Genomic DNA, 18,925 nt, shown 5'->3' on the forward strand with positions numbered 1-18,925 from the left:
GAGTAGAGTAGAGTAGAGTAGAGTAGAGTAGAGTAGAGTAGAGCAGAGCAGAGCAGAGTAGAGTAGAGTAGAGTAGAGTAGAGTAGAGTAGAGTAGAGTAGAGTAGAGTAGAGTAGAGTAGAGCATCATAACTGTCCCGCATTTTTTCTCCGCCTGTAGCCCTCACCGAAGAACTTTAAAGGCAGGAGTAGAGCAGAGGGGCAAATTGGGATTGACCCTTAAAATGTTGTAAATTTGTTTAATAGCAGTTTAGTCAAACACTCACCAATCATGCTGTAGATGCATTTTGGTTTTTCCTTCCAATGGACACCCAAGAAGTAGACGGGTACTCCTGTCAGCATGATTACCAAACCAACACCACACACCACTGGCTCTGAGTACAGACTGAATCCAAGCAGCAAGGCCCAGAACATCAGGTAACTCACAGGAACCAGCAGGTTCACCTGCGGAGAGAGACAGGTGCCTGTTGAAGACAGTAATCTGGTCTTCCATTTGTTCTGAAGCGATCCTGTTGAATTATGAGTCATACCCTAATAGGCCGATACAAGTTGGGTTTCTTCCAGCGGTAGTACAGAAGGCCCGCAATTGTGACACCGTATGATAGATAGTTGATGAAGGAGACGTAGTTGATCAGGTTGTGAGTTTCCCCAATGCAAAGTATGACAATGGTGGCAGCACACTGTAACACAGCAGAGCATTATCTTGATTCATTACAATTTGATGTCATCACAGCTGTGAGAAGAAACAAAAGCAAAGTTCCACACACCTTAACCTGATTGAATAGGAAGTCAAAGGCAGATGAGAAAAAGGATCACACTGAACTAAACTGAACTTTCAACTTGTGCTTTGATAAATCTCTTTATTCAGATTTGTGGAAGTTTTCAAAAGTCATCCCTTCGTCTTAAAATATTAAAGAATTACTGGTTTTAAAGTCCCACACTGATCATCATTTGGTCTTTTTTTAAAAGTGCCATTTTTGGCCAAAATATAAAAACTTGTTTCTGCCATTGACTGTATGTACTGTATAGAACTGGACTGATCGCGTGTCACTTCACCCATAGAAAATGTCTTACTCCAGGCTCCAGCGAAATGAAATCAAGTCTTAACAGCCAAATTTTCAGCATACAGACGCTGCCATGTTGAGGCCAGACCACAGGGATTCGTCAAAGTGGTCTAAGTCAATGCTTTTATGGCAACTACTGTCACCAATCAGGAGTGAGCTTGTTGAAAGTCTACACTCCTTTCTCTAAAACTGACTTGGGAGAATGTGGCGACTGTGTGCATGAATGTCTGTGTGAGTGTGTGAATGTGCGTGTGAATGTGTGTGTGAGTGGGTGTTTGAATGTGTGTGTGACTGTGTGTGAATGTGTGTGTGAGTGGGTATTTAAATGTGTGTGTGACTGTGTATGTGAATGTGTGTGTGACTGTGTGTGAATGTGTGTGTGAGTGGGTATTTAAATGTGTGTGTGACTGTGTATGTGAATGTGTGTGTGACTGTGTGTGAATGTGTGTGTGTGAGTGGGTGTGTGAATGTGTGTATGAATTTGTGTCTGAATGTGTTTGAGTGTGTGTGTGACTGTGTATTTGAATGTGTGTGTGTGAGTGGGTGTGTAAATGTGTGTATGAATTTGTGTCTGAATGTGTTTGAGTGTGTGTGTGACTGTGTATGTGAATGTGTGTGTAAGTGTGTAAATTTGTGTGTGACTGTGCGTGTGAATGTGTGTGCGACTGTAAAGTGCTTTACAAGGATTTGCCTTTTTTTTACCGTTAATGGATTTTTTTTGAAAGCTGTAAAAACCTCATTTTATCAGAATAAAATTTTTGAAGCACACATGAGCAACGGTGTCTTCCACTGGCTGCCACATTGATACTTTTGACCTCAAGTGTTTTTAAAATCGGACTATAAAATGAAATGTTTAATTATCAACAAACAGACATTTAGATTTAAAAAGGTCAGAATTTTTTTTTATGAAGTTGAGGGTATACTGTAGCAGTATAGGGACCTACTTCCACACAGGAACCAGTCTTGATCAGCATTCAGTAAGTTCCTTCAAGAGGAACCTTTTATCTGATCATGGAGTAACCGCTGTCTGCATCAACACCTGATCATTGGCTATATCCTTCTTAAAGTGATTTTCCCACACCGTCCAGCCACAAAAGTATGGAAGCGATTCTGTAGCATAATTAAAAAATAAATGTCAAAACCAGAAATGCTTTTTCATTTTCAAAATGAAGCTGCATTTTTTGACTCAAAATTAAAATGAAAAAGCAATCCACCAAAATGCTTTTTCATTTTCTTCTTTAACACTGATTATTCTGTCACTTAATTAAAATAAGGAAAATGGTATTTTCATTTTCAAAAAGTTCTCTGGTAAATGTGTAGCAAAATTCATTTAGAAATGTCTAATTTGACAATTAAAATGAATTAACAGAAATGCTTTTTCATTTTCAAAATGTAACTGCATCAAATGACTCAAAATCAAGAAAAATCAATCCTTCAAAATGCTTTTTCATTTCTACTTAAAAACCACTTATCCTGTGTCATGATTAAAATGAAAATGCAAAGAGGGGCTTGCATTTTCATTTTAACATCCACCCTGTGAATAGTGTTGCATCATTCAATTCAATTTAGCATTTCCAGAGGGGAGGCGGGGCGATGACGTCAGTGCTGTCTCAGGCTGTGTATCCGAATTCCTACCCTAATCCCTAACTACTAAAACCTTATATAGTGTGGCACTACATTGTTCTCATGATTTTAAAAGCAATTCGGACACCCATGCTCACTACTTTTGTCTTTCTGGTGTTGTTCATATGGCGCTTGACAAAAAAACAAAGTGGCGCATTACCGCACCACCTGGTCTGGACGGGAACTACTTTTATTTACCGCAGAGAATGACACCCATTTTCCAAAGTAAAGACATTTTAAATATGAACATTATTACAAGACTATTTCTGAATCTGCTGTGTTCTGATCATGGAAAACGTGGCCGATTTATAAATTATTACAAACACATTGGTGTAAATTTAATGTATTCGTTCAGAAATAAACCACCAAGTTATTAGTCCATGGCAATATTTATTTGTTTTTTTCGTGCCGCTGAACGATTTACAGGCTCGTGTGAGGAGTTTTTTTTCTGATAGTTTTTCTTTTACCTTTCTGAAAATAGCTTTGAATATGAATCTCTCCGTGGTCCTGTTGGCAATAATTCAACCGTTTTTCGTGAGATCAAACTGAAAACGAGCAGATATGCAGCATCACAGGGTGGCAAGGAGAAGCAGACGTCTCAGAAGATTTCCTCTGGAGACCCTGTCCAGACATGCACAACCTATGAGTTAAACTTAAAGTTTTTTTTTAGTTAAACTTAAGCATTTGTTTCTAATTTTGCTCAAGGTTACACAATCTGCTGGGTAAGAGTTTAACATTCTTTTTCAACACTGGATTATGAGTTGTATAGTCTAACTACATGAAACACTTGTGAATTCAAAGTTTAGTATTTTTTATTCAGAGTCAAACCATATCACTTGTTTTAAACAAAAATACTTTCATTTTCATAAAAATTTATATAAAAAATCCAAAAATCCAGCCAAAAAACAAGAGATTTTCCGGCATTCATAAATACTTGATAAATTAAAATGTAAGACATCAAAAATAAATATAAACATTCAAAAAATGAGATTTAATTTCCTCAATGAAATAATTACTGCTCCATTTTACAGGGTCTTCCACGTCTCTACTGCTATGCCAACATAAAAGTTTCTGTCCTGGCCCTCTATGCTGACGGTCAGGCCGACACAAGTCTGGATTTTCGGTTGGACCATCAACCATCTGGTGGAGCAGCTTTGGGTTCCTCACACTCTGGGGGGGGGGCACAGGAGACTGAGGTCTTGGTATTTCTTTTCTGGCTGGCGTGTGGCACATCTTACAGTGTGGTAGCCAGGGCCTTTGACATGACGCGGTCCACTGTAAGTGACATTGTCCACAGGACAGTGGACCGCATCCTCCAGCTGATGAGCAGGGTCATCCAGCTTCCCAGTGGGAATGAACTGCCATTGGTCGCCTCTGGTTTTTTAGCAGCTCGCTTGGTCTTCCGTCTTCCAAAAGGTCGTGGGGAACACTGATGGCTGCCACATAAGAATAAAGGCCCTAAAAGAAAATGCAGGTTGTTATTTTAACAGGAAGCTTTTTTATTCCATTCAAATGCAGGCTGTATGTGACTCTAATGCCAAATTTATAGATATTTTTGTTGGGAATCCAAGATCAATCCATGATTCACATGTTCTATGTAAAAGCCCAATTTATGTAAATCAAACATTACCCACCTGAAGGATCCTTTTAGGTGATGGTGGGCATCTCTGCATTGCACATCCCATCATGCTGCTGACACCCTACAGGTAACCCCTGAGGAATGTGGTTGAGGCCCGTTACAACCAGAACCACTCCAAGGAACGCTCTGTGGTCGAGAGCATTTGGCATGATGAAGTTGAGGAGGAGAGCAATATTTCTGGGGGCACTGGAAGTAAAATCAACCTTTGCAATGAAAATCATTGCCTGCAGCGCCATCCTGCACAATCTGTGCATCAGCAAAGGGGACTGCTGGGAGCCACAGATGTTGAGCCACAGCAGGAATGACACCAGGAACCAGCAGGACAAAGTGGCGTTCGTCTGCGAGGACAAATCTCTGCTTTCCTTTCAGCTCCAACTGTGACACACATGACTCTAGAAGACCACGATTATTGTTAACATGTTTAAAAATAAATGTTAACATATACAACGAAATTGTAAATATGTACATTTGATATTTATATGAAAATCCTTTTGAGATTGTTTAAAATGGCTCATATTTAAATAATACATGTAAATAATTCACTTTTGCAAAACAACAACGATGATACATTTTTTGAACAATATTTTCAACTCAAGTAAGCTTAACAGAGTCTCCTGTCGCTCTTCCTCCCTTCTTGCTCTTTCCTCGTCTCCTCTGGCTCTTTCAACAAAAACCTTTACCCCAATATGACAATGATTAACAGTTTAATGATAAATGAAGACAAATCTGATCAAGTGGGATCTTACTCCCATCTGGCACGAGCTTGCCTGAAAACAAAAAGGCTATCTTTCTCCATCCACAGATGGATCAGATTTTCCTCATCCTTGTCTGTCCCAACATTTATGAACACATTTAAAAAATGCGTTAATAACGTATGACTACGGTTAGAATTCACTGCTTTTTGGTGTAACATCTACAGCGTTTGTTTTTAGCCTTCGACGCTAATTCGCGTTAGCTTTAGCATTACCGAAATCGATGAGCTTCAAAACAATGTAGGTTGTCGATTGAGGAATATAACATATTACACATGTCATATTACATATTTACAAATATATTTAACAACAGATACTTGATACTTCTTAAAATACTTACATGTTTCGGTCATCTTCCTGGAGCAACCGTCCACCATTTTCGAATAATTTAAACGCAATGCAATGTGGTCCATACGCAATGCGTTCTGCTACATTCGCAATGCATTTTGGACAATATTCACCAATTGAGTGAGTATCGATCCACACTGTTTTTCGTAGAGACTTCTGGGAAATTTCTTGTGCACAAGATTTTTGAACTGTAGATTTGGACACCCTTGGGGGGTGACCAAGATGGCGCTCTAAACAGTGATGTTTGACTGAGCTCTCCAAACCTAACTGTTTTGTGTAATAATACACGGTGAGCAAAGACCCTTTCTTGATTTTTTTAATTTATTCTAAGTTTTTTATACTTTTTTGCAAAAGTTAGCAAAGCAATATGAGCAAACCCGAGAAGAGAAAGACGGAACTCAAGAAATCGCTAGCTAGTGTTGGCTCTGTTAGCAAACCTGCTAACGTTAGCCATCCTGCAAAGCCATCTGCGTCGTGTAAAACTGTTGATGCTAAAGTCAAATTAATCGACTCAATGCATGACTACATGGAGGCCGTTTCAGAACCATTCCTAATGGAAGAAGAAGACTTTCCTGCTCTTCCTTGTAAACCCACTGGTTCCCCAGCTGGTAAGCTGAGAAAAGTCACAGAAACTGAGACAGCAGCTGTTCTTTCTCAACTCTTTTGAGTTATTCAGCTATTCAGGAGAACTACATGCAAATCTCAGCTGTAAAAGACTCAGTTGATATTGTTTTCACTGAGATTAGTGACATGAAAAACAGAGTGGTCCACGCTGAGGCACAACTGGAGAAATATAAAACAATCATGGAAACACAGGAAAAAAGATCTCCCGGCTCGAAAGTTACTCCCGCCGCTGGAATCTGAAACTTCGCTGTTTGGCTGAGAAAGAAAATCAAGACGAGCTGCAGAAGTGATCCAGATCTGTCAATTTGTTCTACCGGAGGCTAAAGACAAATTCCCCAATGGGTACACGGATTTGGCCCAAAGAGACCGAACAACAACCAACCAAGAGGGATCATCAACCAGTTTACTGCGAGGATGCATCGTGATGCTGTCTGGCGCGCCGCAAAGAAGTCTGCCTTCCTGAAAGAACACAACCTGTAGATGGCGGAGGATTTGTCTGGTGGGGAACGCGAACGGAGAAACCAACTGTGGCCGGCCGTGGAGAAGCCAGGAGGGAGAACAAGCTGGCGTTCTTTGTTGGAGGACGTGCCTTTGTTAATGGTAAATAAATCCTTCCACCTTAACGATGGCTACAGATGTGAAAGCTGGATTTGAACGTTTTTTATTATTTTCCACATTTGTCAAAAATGTTGCTTAAAATTTGATTTTATTTGAGCTCATAAGCTTATTCATTCAAGCTGCTACTTTTTATTTTAATTATTATCATTTTGCAATAATCTTGTTTTTTGTATAGAATTATAATGTCTTTTTAAGTATTACATTATACTTAAAAGTGAATTAAATAGCAGCGTTGTGGGTTTTATTTTTATTTTTTTCTTAAACGTTTACTCTTATGAGGAATGATTTATCCCACATTGGCGTTATTTCATAAGGAAATAATTATTGTTATGGTCTTAGTTCACAGCTTTTTTAGTAATGGTTTGCAGGTTCTTATCCTGTTTCTGTTCCTAAGTGACCAAAAATCCTTAACTCAACTTCTTTTTATCTTCTTTGGTCTAAGATGAGGTCCTAGATGAAACGGATTAAAAAGCTTTAATAGAGTTACAACACAAGTTAGATGACATTTATAAGCGCAAAGCAGAAGGAGCGTTTATCCATTCTAGGAGAAGGTGGATTGAAGAAGGAGAGCAGAACTCTGCCTATTTTTTCCAGCAGAGTCCAATAGTAATTCTATTTTACAATTAAATATTAATGGGGTCATTTCTGATGATAAAAGTACCATAGCAAAATATTGTTCTGATTTTTATAGTAAACTTTATTCTTCCAACTATTGCTCAACATCTGCCCTTTTCTTTCTTTTTTTTTTTTTTTTTCAAATTTATTTTTTATTGAAAAAGCACAGGATAAGTTGTACATTGTTTTGACGTGTTACAATGTTCATGCTTTCTCAGTTTTTTAATTGAAAAACAAAAAAAACAAAATAATAATAAATAAAAAAGGAACATGTGAGGAAGCAGGGAGTTTCAAAACATAAATGATATGACATGATTTCAGATGAAATCTGATCTTACAGGCTTAACATATTCTGTCCATATAGACCAAGTAGCGTAAAAAACATCCAGCCGTATTTGTAAAGAGTGTGAGATTCTTTCCATTATGTAAATTCTTTGTACCACATCAATCCAGTCCTCTGTCGTTGGTTGTTCAGGTTTAAGCCATTTTCTGGTTATTGCTTTCTTACTGGCTGCCAGCAGAATGTAGAGCAGTTTCTTATTTTTGTTGTATAGGCCATCAATTTTACTCAAAAACAGACTTTCAAAAGACAAGGGGAAAACAATAGAAAACACATTTTGCAGATGTTCATGTATGTCAGACCAATACTTCTTGATAATCACACAGTCCCAAAATATATGGAAGTGATTGGCTCCATTGTTACCACACCTCCAACATTTACTATTTCCTAGGTATTTTTTTTGAGAGGGTGTAGTAAAAAACCTCATTATGCTTTTCCAACAGAATTCACACCAAATGTTTGATCCTGTTGTGATCCATTGTTTCCGACATATTTGTTCCCAATCCTCCTCTGTGATAGTGAGCTGTCCTTCTCGTTCCCATCTTTCCTTTACATAGTATGTGTTCTCCCCCTTGTGCGACAAGATACTATTGTATAACTTAGAAATTATTTTCGTAGGGCATATTGCTTTTATTAACGTTTTAAAAGTTTTAAGAAACCTTGGGTCATCTGTGGATATTTTAATTTTTTGATTGAAATAGTGCCGGACCTGTAGATATCTGAAGAAATCGTCAGAAATTAACCCGTGTTTTTTTTTTAGGGTATCAAATGTTTGAAATGCTCCCTTATGAACAAATGAGTTGAAATCAGTTAGCCCTTTGGCAATCCATAACTTAAATCTACCATCATATTTGTTGGGGGTGAACTCTGAGTCGTACGCACACCATCTGAGAATTTTTGAGTCTTCCATCAAGTTGCATTTTTTAACTGTGTCATTCCAGGTTTTAATCATCATATTCAGTAAGGGGTCATCTTGTAAAGGAAGTTCCCCCTGTAACTTGATATCTGCTAATAAAGCTTTTAATGGCATTTTTTCAAAAGTTTTCAGCTCTAGATCTTTCCACCCTGCAGTGTAAACTGGAGAACACATGCAGATAAGAGGCCTCAGCTGGGCAGCACAGAAATAGTCTTGTAGACAAGGAAGATTTCTGCCACCCTGATCTGTTTTTAATTGTAAGGTTTTATATTTAATTCTGGGTTTTTTCCCTCTCCATATGTATCTTGATAACATCTTATCCCATTCTACAAACTGCTTTTGGGGTATGGGAAATGGTAAACATTGAAATAAATATAACATTCGTGGTAATATATTCATTCTTATTGAGTCAATCCGTGAGTGAAGGTCTAAAAATGGTATTGCATTCCACCTTTGTAGATCTGACTGTAGTTTAGTGTTAAGTGGTCCATAGTTCACTTCAAACATCTTTGTAAAATCTTTGTGCAGAGCAATGCCTAAATATTTAATTGAGTCTGCCTGCCATTCCCATTTGTACTCGTCTTTAATATTTTGAGGAGGGCTGTAGTTTAAAGTTAAAACCTGTGTCTTGTTTACATTAATTTTATATTCTGACAGAGTGCCAAAATCTTTAAGGGAGTCCATAATTATTGGTAGAGTTTTTGTAGGTTGAGATATAGTTAATAGTAGGTCATCTGCGAATAAGGAAAGCTTTTGTTCCTTTCCTGAAACTTTTACTCCTTTAATGTCTGCTCTTTGCCTGATCCACTGCCCAAGAGGTTCAATGTATAATGCAAATAAAAGGGCAGACATGTTACATCCCTGCCGAGTTCCTCTTTCTAAGGTTATCGTCTCAGTGAGGTCTCCATTGATTTTAATCCTGGCTGTTGGTTTGTTATATAACCCTGAAATTGTCTCAATGATTGATTTGCAAAAGCCAAATTTGCCGAGTACTTTATATAAAAAGGTCCACCTCACCGAGTCAAATGCCTTCTCGGCATCCAGGCTGATCACTAGAGTCTCCTGTTTTTGTTGAACAACTTGATGAATTATGTTTAGTACTTTCCTGATGCTGTCCTGTGTCTGTCTCTGTTTAATGAATCCTGTCTGGTCCTTATGTATCAGCATTGGGAGAATTGTTTACAATCTCCGTGATATTATTGAAGTGAATAGTTTGTAGTCGATGTTTAAAACACTAACTGGCCGGTAGTTAGCACAATCCAGTCTGTCCTTTCCCTCTTTGGGGATTATTGAGATTATTGCTTCGTTCCAAGACAATGGAGTCATTTTTTTCTCCATCACCCAGTTAAATGTTTTTAATAAGGTTGGAATTAGATGAGTTTCCATCGTTTTATACCATTCTGGACTAAACCCATCTGCTCCTGCCATTTTTCCGCTTTTTAGTTTTCTGATCGCAAATTGAATTTCTTCACTAGTAATTGCTGAAAGCAATTTTTCATTTTGCTCAACTGTTAGAGTTGGCAAATCCAAATTTTTTAAAAATGCATCTATTTGGTCACTATTATTTAGGTTTGTTTCTGAGTAGAGATTTTTATAGTATTCATGAAAACACTGTTGAATTTTCTCCTGGTCCGTTTCAATTTTTTTACTTGAAGGATTTTTTATTTTATAAATTGCTCTCTCTGCTTGTTGTTTTCTCAGTTTATAAGAAAGCAGTTTCAAAGATTTGCTGCCTACTTCATAATATTTTTGTTTCATTAAAACAAGTTTTTTCTGTACGGTGTATTGATGTCGTCAATTTCTTTCTTTAATTTTATAATTTCAGTCTTATTTTTGGTCTTTACACTTTGGAAATGCTCCTGTTGAAGTTTTAACAGTTTTTCTTCTAAGCACTTCAGTTTCTGTTGATTAGCTTTTTTCTGGTAGGATGAGATGCTAATTATTTTCCCTCTCAGAACTCCTTTTAGAGCATCCCAGAGAGTTCCTGGTGATACCTCACCATTATCATTATGTATTAAGTATTCTTTAATTTCATAGCTTAATTTATCTTTGATATTTGGATAATTTAAGATGTTATTGTTTAATCTCCAAACAGTGGTTCTTTTCTGTCCAGCCAAGTAGAGACTCACTGTAACTGGATTATGGTCAGAAATTGCACGAATTCCAATATCACTGTTTTTCACTCTTAGTAGGTCATTTTTGAACATAAATATGTAATCTAGACGGGAGTACGCGTTATGCGGATGTGAGTAGTGAGTATATTCTCTTTTTGTTGGATTATTTTCCCTCCACACATCAACTATGCCCATTTCCTCCATGAGATGTCTCATCTTTTTCCCCAATCTTTCTATAGTCACCTTTGCCATTTGAGGAATCGAGAGAGTTATTTAATACAATATTGAAGTCTCCGCCGCATATCAAGGTTCCTTGACTTTTTGTTGAAATTATTTCAAAAATATGTCTATAAAAAGACCAGTCGCTACCAGGGGGAACGTACACATTTAGTAATGTTATTAGAATACTATTGATTTTTCCTGTTATCATTATATACCTGCCTTCTTTGTCTTTGTATTCTGATACGTGTTGATAATTCACTGCCCCAGCTATCAGGGTGGCCACCCCTCTCCTCCGCCCTGAGCTATGGGAAGAATAGAAAACGTGTTTAAAGCCCATTTTATTCAACTTTAGATGCTCAGCCTCTGGGAGATGTGTTTCTTGTAAAAAGACTATTTCTGCTTTATCTTGTTTTAGTTTGGATAATGTTTTCCACCTCTTAACTGGATTATGTAAGCCATTGATATTAAGTGTAAGCAGTTTTACCTTTCTGTCATACATAATGTTTCACATTTTAGTATTTTGCACATATATTCCCTGCTCCTCATTTTGAACACTGAACTCTGAACAGAAAGAAAACTTAACAGTTGAACATAACTAAAAACAAATGTAGGTGACTTAAACTTCCAAGGTAGGGGTCTTAGAAATAGACCCTGTTGAGCCTCTAAAGGCAGTGTCCTCCTCACTTTGGTAGGGGGGGCCCTTTTGAGCAGGGCTTTAGGTGTGGGAGATTGTCCCACCGACAGAACCACGTATAATGTCAGTTACTTATACACCTGATGACCATTACGTCTCAATATTTTTATTTGAATTAAAGGTAAAAGGTAAAAATAAGAAAATAAAAATAAGATCTCCTCAGACAAGTTCTAGTAGATTCTGATTTATCAGAAACGGAAACCAAAGTTACCATTGGGAAACCTTTCCAGGGTATTTATAAAACTCATTCCACCGCTGGGTCAGCACCGGTTCTCCTGAATGCTCTCAGTTTTTCTTTATAACTCGGACCCGGTGGGCCTGGTGCAGTGCGGCCGGTCCCTCTAGTCACCCTGTTCCAGGTGTTCTGTCATGATTTGATTTTGTTGTCTTGTTTTTGGTCCTTGTTCTGTCTTGTTTCTGTTTCCTGTTTTATTTTGAAAGTCTCCTGTCTTGTCTGGTTTCTTGAGTTTTACTTCCTTTGGTTCCCATTCAGCCCTGATCGTGTCCACCTGTGTCTTGTCTGCCCTGTCTGTATATAAGTCTTGTCTCTGCCTTCCTCCTGTGCTGGTCCATTACCTTTTGTCATGGTGTTCATGTCTCCATGTTTTTGCCACACTCATGTTTCCATGTTTCATGCCTCGCCACGCCACAGTGAGTTTTTGTTTTGTTGTTGTCATCCTGCTCTGCAGCGCCTTTTGTTATAATTAAACCCTCTAGCCCTGAACCCGTTTGCCTCCCGCCTCTGCGTCTGGGTCCTACCGGCTCTCGAGCCTCCCGCACATGACAGAATGGACCAGCCAAATTTTTTGGACCCAGCAGAGCGGGACATGCGGCTTCTGGAGGCCTACTGCCAGGAAGCCGAGCATACGAGGTCTTTTTGGGTGTTTGACCAGGCCCAGTTTCCCTCATATGCCTCTAGTGGGAGCTCCCTGGACTTTACTGGGAGCCGGCTTGCCCTGAGGGGGGGTCGTCGTCGCCGCCACCGACCCCGTCCACGTCCAGTGGTGGTCCCGGACGCACCACAACCTCGTCCAGTGGTGGTCCCGGACGCACCACAATCTCGTCCAGTGGTGGTCCCGGACGTCCCCCGACCCCTCCCGGCTCCCAGGGGGGTGCCGCCTGCGCCCCGACCCGTTCCAGCTTCCAGGGGGGTGCCGCCTGCGCCCCGACCCGTTCCTGCTTCCACTGGCACGCCCGACCCGCCTGAGCTCGGCTCCACGCCCGACCCGCCTGAGCTCGGCTCCACGCCCGACCCGCCTGAGCTCGGCTCCACGCCCGACCCGCCTGAGCTCGGCTCCACGCCCGACCCGCCTGAGCTCGGCTCCACGCCCGACCCGCCTGAGCTCGGCTGCTGGCCCGACCCGCCAGAGCCTGACTGCTGGCCCGACCCGCCAGAGCCTGACTGCTGGCCCGACCCGCCAGAGCCTGACTGCTGGCCCGACCCGCCAGAGCCTGACTGCTGGCCCGACCCGCCAGAGCCTGACTGCTGGCCCGACCCGCCAGAGCCTGACTGCTGGCCCGACTCCATGCCCGACTCCATGCCCGACTCCATGCCTGACGACTCCACGCCTGACGACTCCACGGCTGACGACCTGCCTCGCCGGACCGCTCGGCCCCCCGGCCGTCCTCCGGACCTGCCTCGCCGGACCGCTCGGCCCCCCGGCCGTCCTCCGGACCTGCCTCGCCGGACCGCTCGGCCCCCCGGCCGTCCTCCGGACCTGCCACGCCGGACCGCTCGGCCCCCCGGCCGTCCTCCGGACCTGCCTCGCCGGACCGCTCGGCCCCCCGGCCGTCCTCCGGACCTGCCTCGCCGGACCGCTCGGCCCCCCGGCCGTCCTCCGGACCTGCCTCGCCGGACGGCGCGGACCCCCGGCCGTCCTCTGGACTCTTGTGCCCGTCGAGGTTTATCCTCCGGGGCCCCCCCCTCATGTGACTTTTGGAACCTCGGAGCGGTTCCTTGAGGGGGGGGTACTGTCATGTTCAGCTGCTTGTATCGCTCCAAAACAGATTCCGGTGGTTTGATGACCTCCACAGGAAATCCTCTTTCACTCATGTCCTCACTTGCTTCTGTCGCTGTGTTGTAGATCTTGACTCCATCAGCATACTTCACCTTCAGCCTTGCAGGAAATAGGGTTTGAAACTGGATCTGCTTGTCTTTTAGAATCCTCCGGATAGCTGCATATTCTCTTCTTTTCTTGAGAATGAGTGGAGGGTAGTCATTGTCCAAAGATATCTGTTTACCTTTCCAGGTAAAGCCTTTTTGTTGCCATGCTTTGCGGAGTATTTGCTCTTTGGTTTTGAAGCTTAAAAACTTCACCAGAATAAAGCGTGGTGAGGCTCCGTTAGGGGGGGGCGGCCCTAGTGAGCGATGGGCTCGTTCGATGTTTATATTCTCCGCGCCCTCTAGCTTCAAACCTTCACGAAGTAAAGTTTCCACAAAAGCACTCATTGAGGGGGAATCTCGCTCAGATGTTTCTGGCACACCATAAATCTGGATGTTTTCTCTCCTTTCGCGGCTTTCCAGGTCCGTTAGCTTGTCTGTTAGCTTCACGTGTACCTGCATTAGCTCCACCATAACGTCTTCCATTGTTTGGATTCGCTCCTCTGCTTTTTCAATCCTCCCCTCAGCTTCTTCCATTCGGTTATTCACTTTAGCGATGTCTTCTTTAATACTTTCCAATTTTTCGTTGTTTTCTTGGCGAAACGCTCTAAGCTCTTGCAGCAGTATATTGTATTCTGCCATTTCGCTTGTGTTAGCAAACGTTAACTTAGGTGGTAAGCCTCCGGTGACTAGCTTTAGCAGCTAACGTTAGCCCGTTTCAAAGTCAGTTTGCTTCCACCAATTCGCTGCAAAACACTGGTCTTTGGTGTTCTCTCTTTGCCCTCGATGTTATATTCAACTTACATAGTTGATTTCGCCGTTCCCGGGGCTTTTTTTGACTGATTTCTCTGGTTCAGTCGGGAGCCTTCCCACTACACAGCCATCCCGATGATGTACAAACCGGAAGTCCGCCCTTTTCTTTCTTAACACTGTCAATAATATTACTCAAGTGAGTGAAGCGGACAGTCTGTTGTGATGATGTCATTTCTTTGAATGAGGTCTCAGCTGCTATAAAATCTCTGAAAATAGATAAATCTCCTGGAACAGACGGCCTTACTGCAGAGTTCTATAAACAGTTTTCTGACAACTTAGCCCCATTTTTAACAAGTTTTTGAAGAAAGCATTAACAAGGGTCTACTCCCTCCCACGTTATCTCAAGGACTGATTACCTTGATCCCTAAACCGAGAAAGGATCCTCTTTCCTTAGATAACTGGCGTTCCATCACCTTATTAAATTGTGATCATAAGATATTGGCTTTGATTCTTGCAAATAGAATAAAGCCTGTCTTATATACAATTATTGATCAAAATCAGTTTGGATTTATGCAGACTCATCATATCTCAAACAATATTAGATTGATTTTAGACATACCAGATTACTCAGAACTCGCGCAGAATGACAGTCTCATTCTTTTTCTAGACTTTTATAAAGCCTTTGATTCTTTAGAACACAATTTTGTTATTGCTGCTTTAAATAAATTTGGTTTTGGTCAATTCTTCTGCAACACTGTTCAAACTTTATATGTCAATAGTAATAGTTGTATAAAACTCGACGGGGGAACTTCTACTAGATTCTTCTTTTTTTTTTTACTTGTCCTGTCCAACAGCTGGGCAGACAGATGAGAGCTGAAGGCCTCTTGTGTTGGACATATTTTATTTTAACAACAGGGGTTATTAATCTTCAGACAAACCAGAGGTATGTCTGAATAAACCCCTTTTATAATCGAGGCCAAAGTTTTTTCTTTTTAATCATATTTAGAAATCTTTTGTGTTGGACCGGATGGAAAAGGAAAAGAGGGAGGAAGAGAGAGGGATGTTGGAGAGGGGGGGGATAGGAGGGTGATTATGGGGGGGGGGGGTGTAAAACCATGAAGCAGCATAAAGCAACAAGTTTTTGGATAGTTATACTCATTACAGTGTGGTTCAGATGAAATACACGTCTATAAGGGCGGGGCTTGTCCAAACACACACTCAGATGTTATAACATACCTGTTGGCTCCAAAAAATGTTCACATGTCAACATATACACAATACAAATAATGTTCACATACGCATACTTATGCCTTCAAACCAACTAGTGTGAAATATTTCATTCAGTCATGTAAACTATTTATATAAAGGTGAGCTTACATAGAGAACAACCGCCCCCCGGGCAATCACATCCACCATCAGGGCCAGGGCCAGCAGGACCGCCACGGGGGCCCCCAGAGCCAGAGAGCAGGGAGACATGGGGGGACAGAGAGCGCAGCTCCAGCCCAACCAGGAGAGCAGCCCCAAGCTGGGAGGGCCCAAACGCACGGCCCCGCCCCAGAGGAGCGCCCACAACCCCTGACGAGCACCGCATCACCACCCAGGAGTTCTGGACAATCCCGCACCCCAACCCCAGGTACGAGCCAGGACCCTCCCAAGGGAGACCTGCTCCGCGCTCCAGGCAGCCACCCACCCGGCCCACGGTTGGTCCAGGAAGGAGCAAGGGCCAGCCACCCCCGCCCAGGAGGAGGGCACCCAGGAGAAAAGGGGGTCCACAGGAAGTGTTATAACATGGCCCGACCAGGCTCACCCACAGTTGGAAATTTGGCGAGGCCCAGCGCTAAGGGGCAAGGACCAGAACCCACACCACAGGGACACGGACATCCGGCTCAGGTGTGACGTTATTCCCGGCTCCTGGCCTTGCACGAAAGCTCAGGGATCCCTCTCCCTGCGTGGAGAGAGGACTGCCGGGCCCAGGAAACCAGCACCCAGGGGACACGGCCGTCGTTGCCAAGGGCCCAGTACCCCCTACCAGGGATGGGGTAGGGGACAGATGGTCCAAGGTCCCAAATTCCTTGCGAAATGCGTGGGTGTGTGTTTGTGTGGGTGTGTGTGTGCATATATGTGTGTTGGAGTATATATTTTGAGGAGTAGAGGGTGTGTGTAAGAAAGGGGGTGCAGTTAGAATTGGCGAGTAGGGCACTGAGACATCTCCTGATTACTCACAGTGATGACCTATCACCCTCCCCACCTAGGGGCCCTTGCGCTGATTTTGCTGTTCGATGACAGCTGGAGCCCCATCAAACGCTATAGCAGATTTCGCCATGCTAAACGTTTGCTGGTTGGACCAACCCGCAATCAGCGCGAAGCTGCAGGAGACTATCTTCTAAATGTGCTCTTCTTACTGTCATGATTATTATTAAGGGCCTGCTCGCTCATATTTTTTTTAAATCCATGCAGTCAGTGCTTTTATTCTTCGCTGCAAGGAAGGACCTGAAAGACGGGTTAGCATTAGGCTAATATGTGCTAAAACATTAGCCGTGAAGGTACTTAAAACTCTGTGCGGGCAATGAGCATCTTGGATGTAATTATGTGGTGATTACATCATCCTTTATTTTTTTGGACACCACTGGAAACACACATTTATATGATGGTTTAGAGTTTCTCAGATCTGTGTAGAAGCATTTCCTCCTCCTGCGCTTCGAAGCTTCCCTGGACTAGCTTTTGTCTCCGGGCTAGCGTGCCGGGTTTAGCTCCGTTAGCTCTGTCCGAAGCAGGGCTTCCAAAGGAGTCTGTGGTCCCAAACTCCGGACCGCATAAGGTGGAAATGCTGCTACATAGTCCCGAGAAGCTGTGTACAATCATCAGGAGTGCAAAACTGTCACAAAGCCATCTCCCCTGCCGCTAACACAAAGCTACAAGCCTGGCTGTACTGCTCCTAGCATGTCTGTGTCTGTTAGCAGCCGGACACAGCCTGAGATAGCACTGACATCATCGCCCCGCCTCCCTTCTGGAAATGCTAAATCGAATTTAATTTTGCGATACTATTTGCAGGGTGGATGTAAAAACGCAAATGGAATCCCCCCTTTGCATTTTCATTTTAATTATTAAACAGAAAAAGCAGTTTCTTAAGTAGAAATGAAAAAGCATTTTGAAGAATTGATTTTTAATTTTAATTTTGAGTCATTTGATGCAGTTACGTTTTGAAAATGAAAACGCATTTCTGTTAAGCAGTTTTAATTGTCAAATTACACATTTCTAAATGGATTTTGCTACACATTTACCAGCGAACCTTGAACCTTGAAAATCAAAAGTCAAATACCATTTACTTTATCATTTTAATTAAGTGACAGAATAAGCGGTTTTTAAGTAGAAAATAAAAACCTTTGGAAGGATTGCTTTTTCATTTTAATTTTGAGTCAAAAAATGCAGCTTCATTTAGAAAATTAAAAAGCATTTCTGTTAATCCATTTTAATTGTCAAATTAGACATTTCTAAATGAATTGTGCTACACATTTACCACATTTTACCTTTTGAAAATGAAATTGTCATATACCATTTTCTTTGTCATTTTAATTAAGTGACAGAATAAGCGGTGTTGAGGAAGAAAATGAAAAAGCATTTTAAAGTATTGCTTTTTCATTTTAATTTTGTCTTTTATTTTTAATTATGCTACACAAATGCTTCCATACAAAAGAGCCCTGTATTTAGGATTTAGTGTTTAAGTGACAATGAGACCAACACAAACTAGAAAAATGAGGTAATGAAGGATGAAATCTATAAACATGTCTGTCTGTGACCATACTGTAAAAATCCTCAAGATGCTTTTCTTGAATGCTGATGGTGATATGTGAGACTGTACGTACACAGACCAGCAGGGCTGGGATGGGTGTGCACCTCTTACAGTGGATCATAGCCAGCAGACTAGGCAGGTGGCCCTCTCTGGCACCTGAGAAACAAAGCCTGCAGAAACACCAAACAGACCATCAGTTTCACAGTTTAGGGAGGGAAGCAACAGAAGGGGCACTTCAAAAAGTGACCAAGCTCACCTGGACGAGGTGAACAGGTAACCATTGATGCCTCCGAAGGTGGACAAGGCAACTGAGATTGGCATGATGACAGAGAAGACTCCCAGAAGCTTCTCACCAAAAGTCTGGAGAACATCACAGATAATGATCCTTTAATTATAATTTAAAAACAAGAAGTTATTCAACAGAAGGTGACATTGAACGTCTTTTTCACTACATTTGAGAAAGATCTTAGATTGTTGGTGTGTTTCGTGTTCTCCGGAGGTTTTTGTCATTTAGTGATTTACTTCATTTCTTTAAAATCTGTGAGAGAGAGCTATCCAGAAGAAAGAGGCAAGGCGGAAGAAAAGCAGCTCAGATGTTCAAACTCAGAGCCCCTCTGAAGTTCAGCCACGTTGATGGAGAGACGCAAGGCAAAACAAAAAATTAGACGGACACAAATGCCTTATTCCTCCTATAATCATTTAATCAGTCAGTA

General features: G+C 41.9%; 1 protein-coding gene across 1 annotated transcript in view; it reads right to left on the reverse strand.

Moving 5' to 3' along the window:
* The window catches only part of slc7a10b (solute carrier family 7 member 10b), a 43,226-nt gene that overhangs the window by 760 nt on the left and 23,541 nt on the right, over positions 1 to 18,925 (reverse strand). Inside the window, exons 7-10 of the mRNA XM_011472821.4 lie at positions 18,469 to 18,572; positions 18,286 to 18,382; positions 530 to 679; positions 266 to 443 (exon numbers count right to left, since the gene is read on the reverse strand). Coding sequence (XP_011471123.1) covers positions 266 to 443; positions 530 to 679; positions 18,286 to 18,382; positions 18,469 to 18,572 — 529 coding nt within the window. The remainder of the gene's footprint in view (positions 1 to 265; positions 444 to 529; positions 680 to 18,285; positions 18,383 to 18,468; positions 18,573 to 18,925) is intronic.

This window comes from Oryzias latipes, chromosome 6 (assembly GCF_053564925.1).
Source record: "Oryzias latipes strain Hd-rR chromosome 6, Olatipes_Hd-rR_3.1".
NCBI lineage: Eukaryota > Metazoa > Chordata > Actinopteri > Beloniformes > Adrianichthyidae > Oryzias > Oryzias latipes.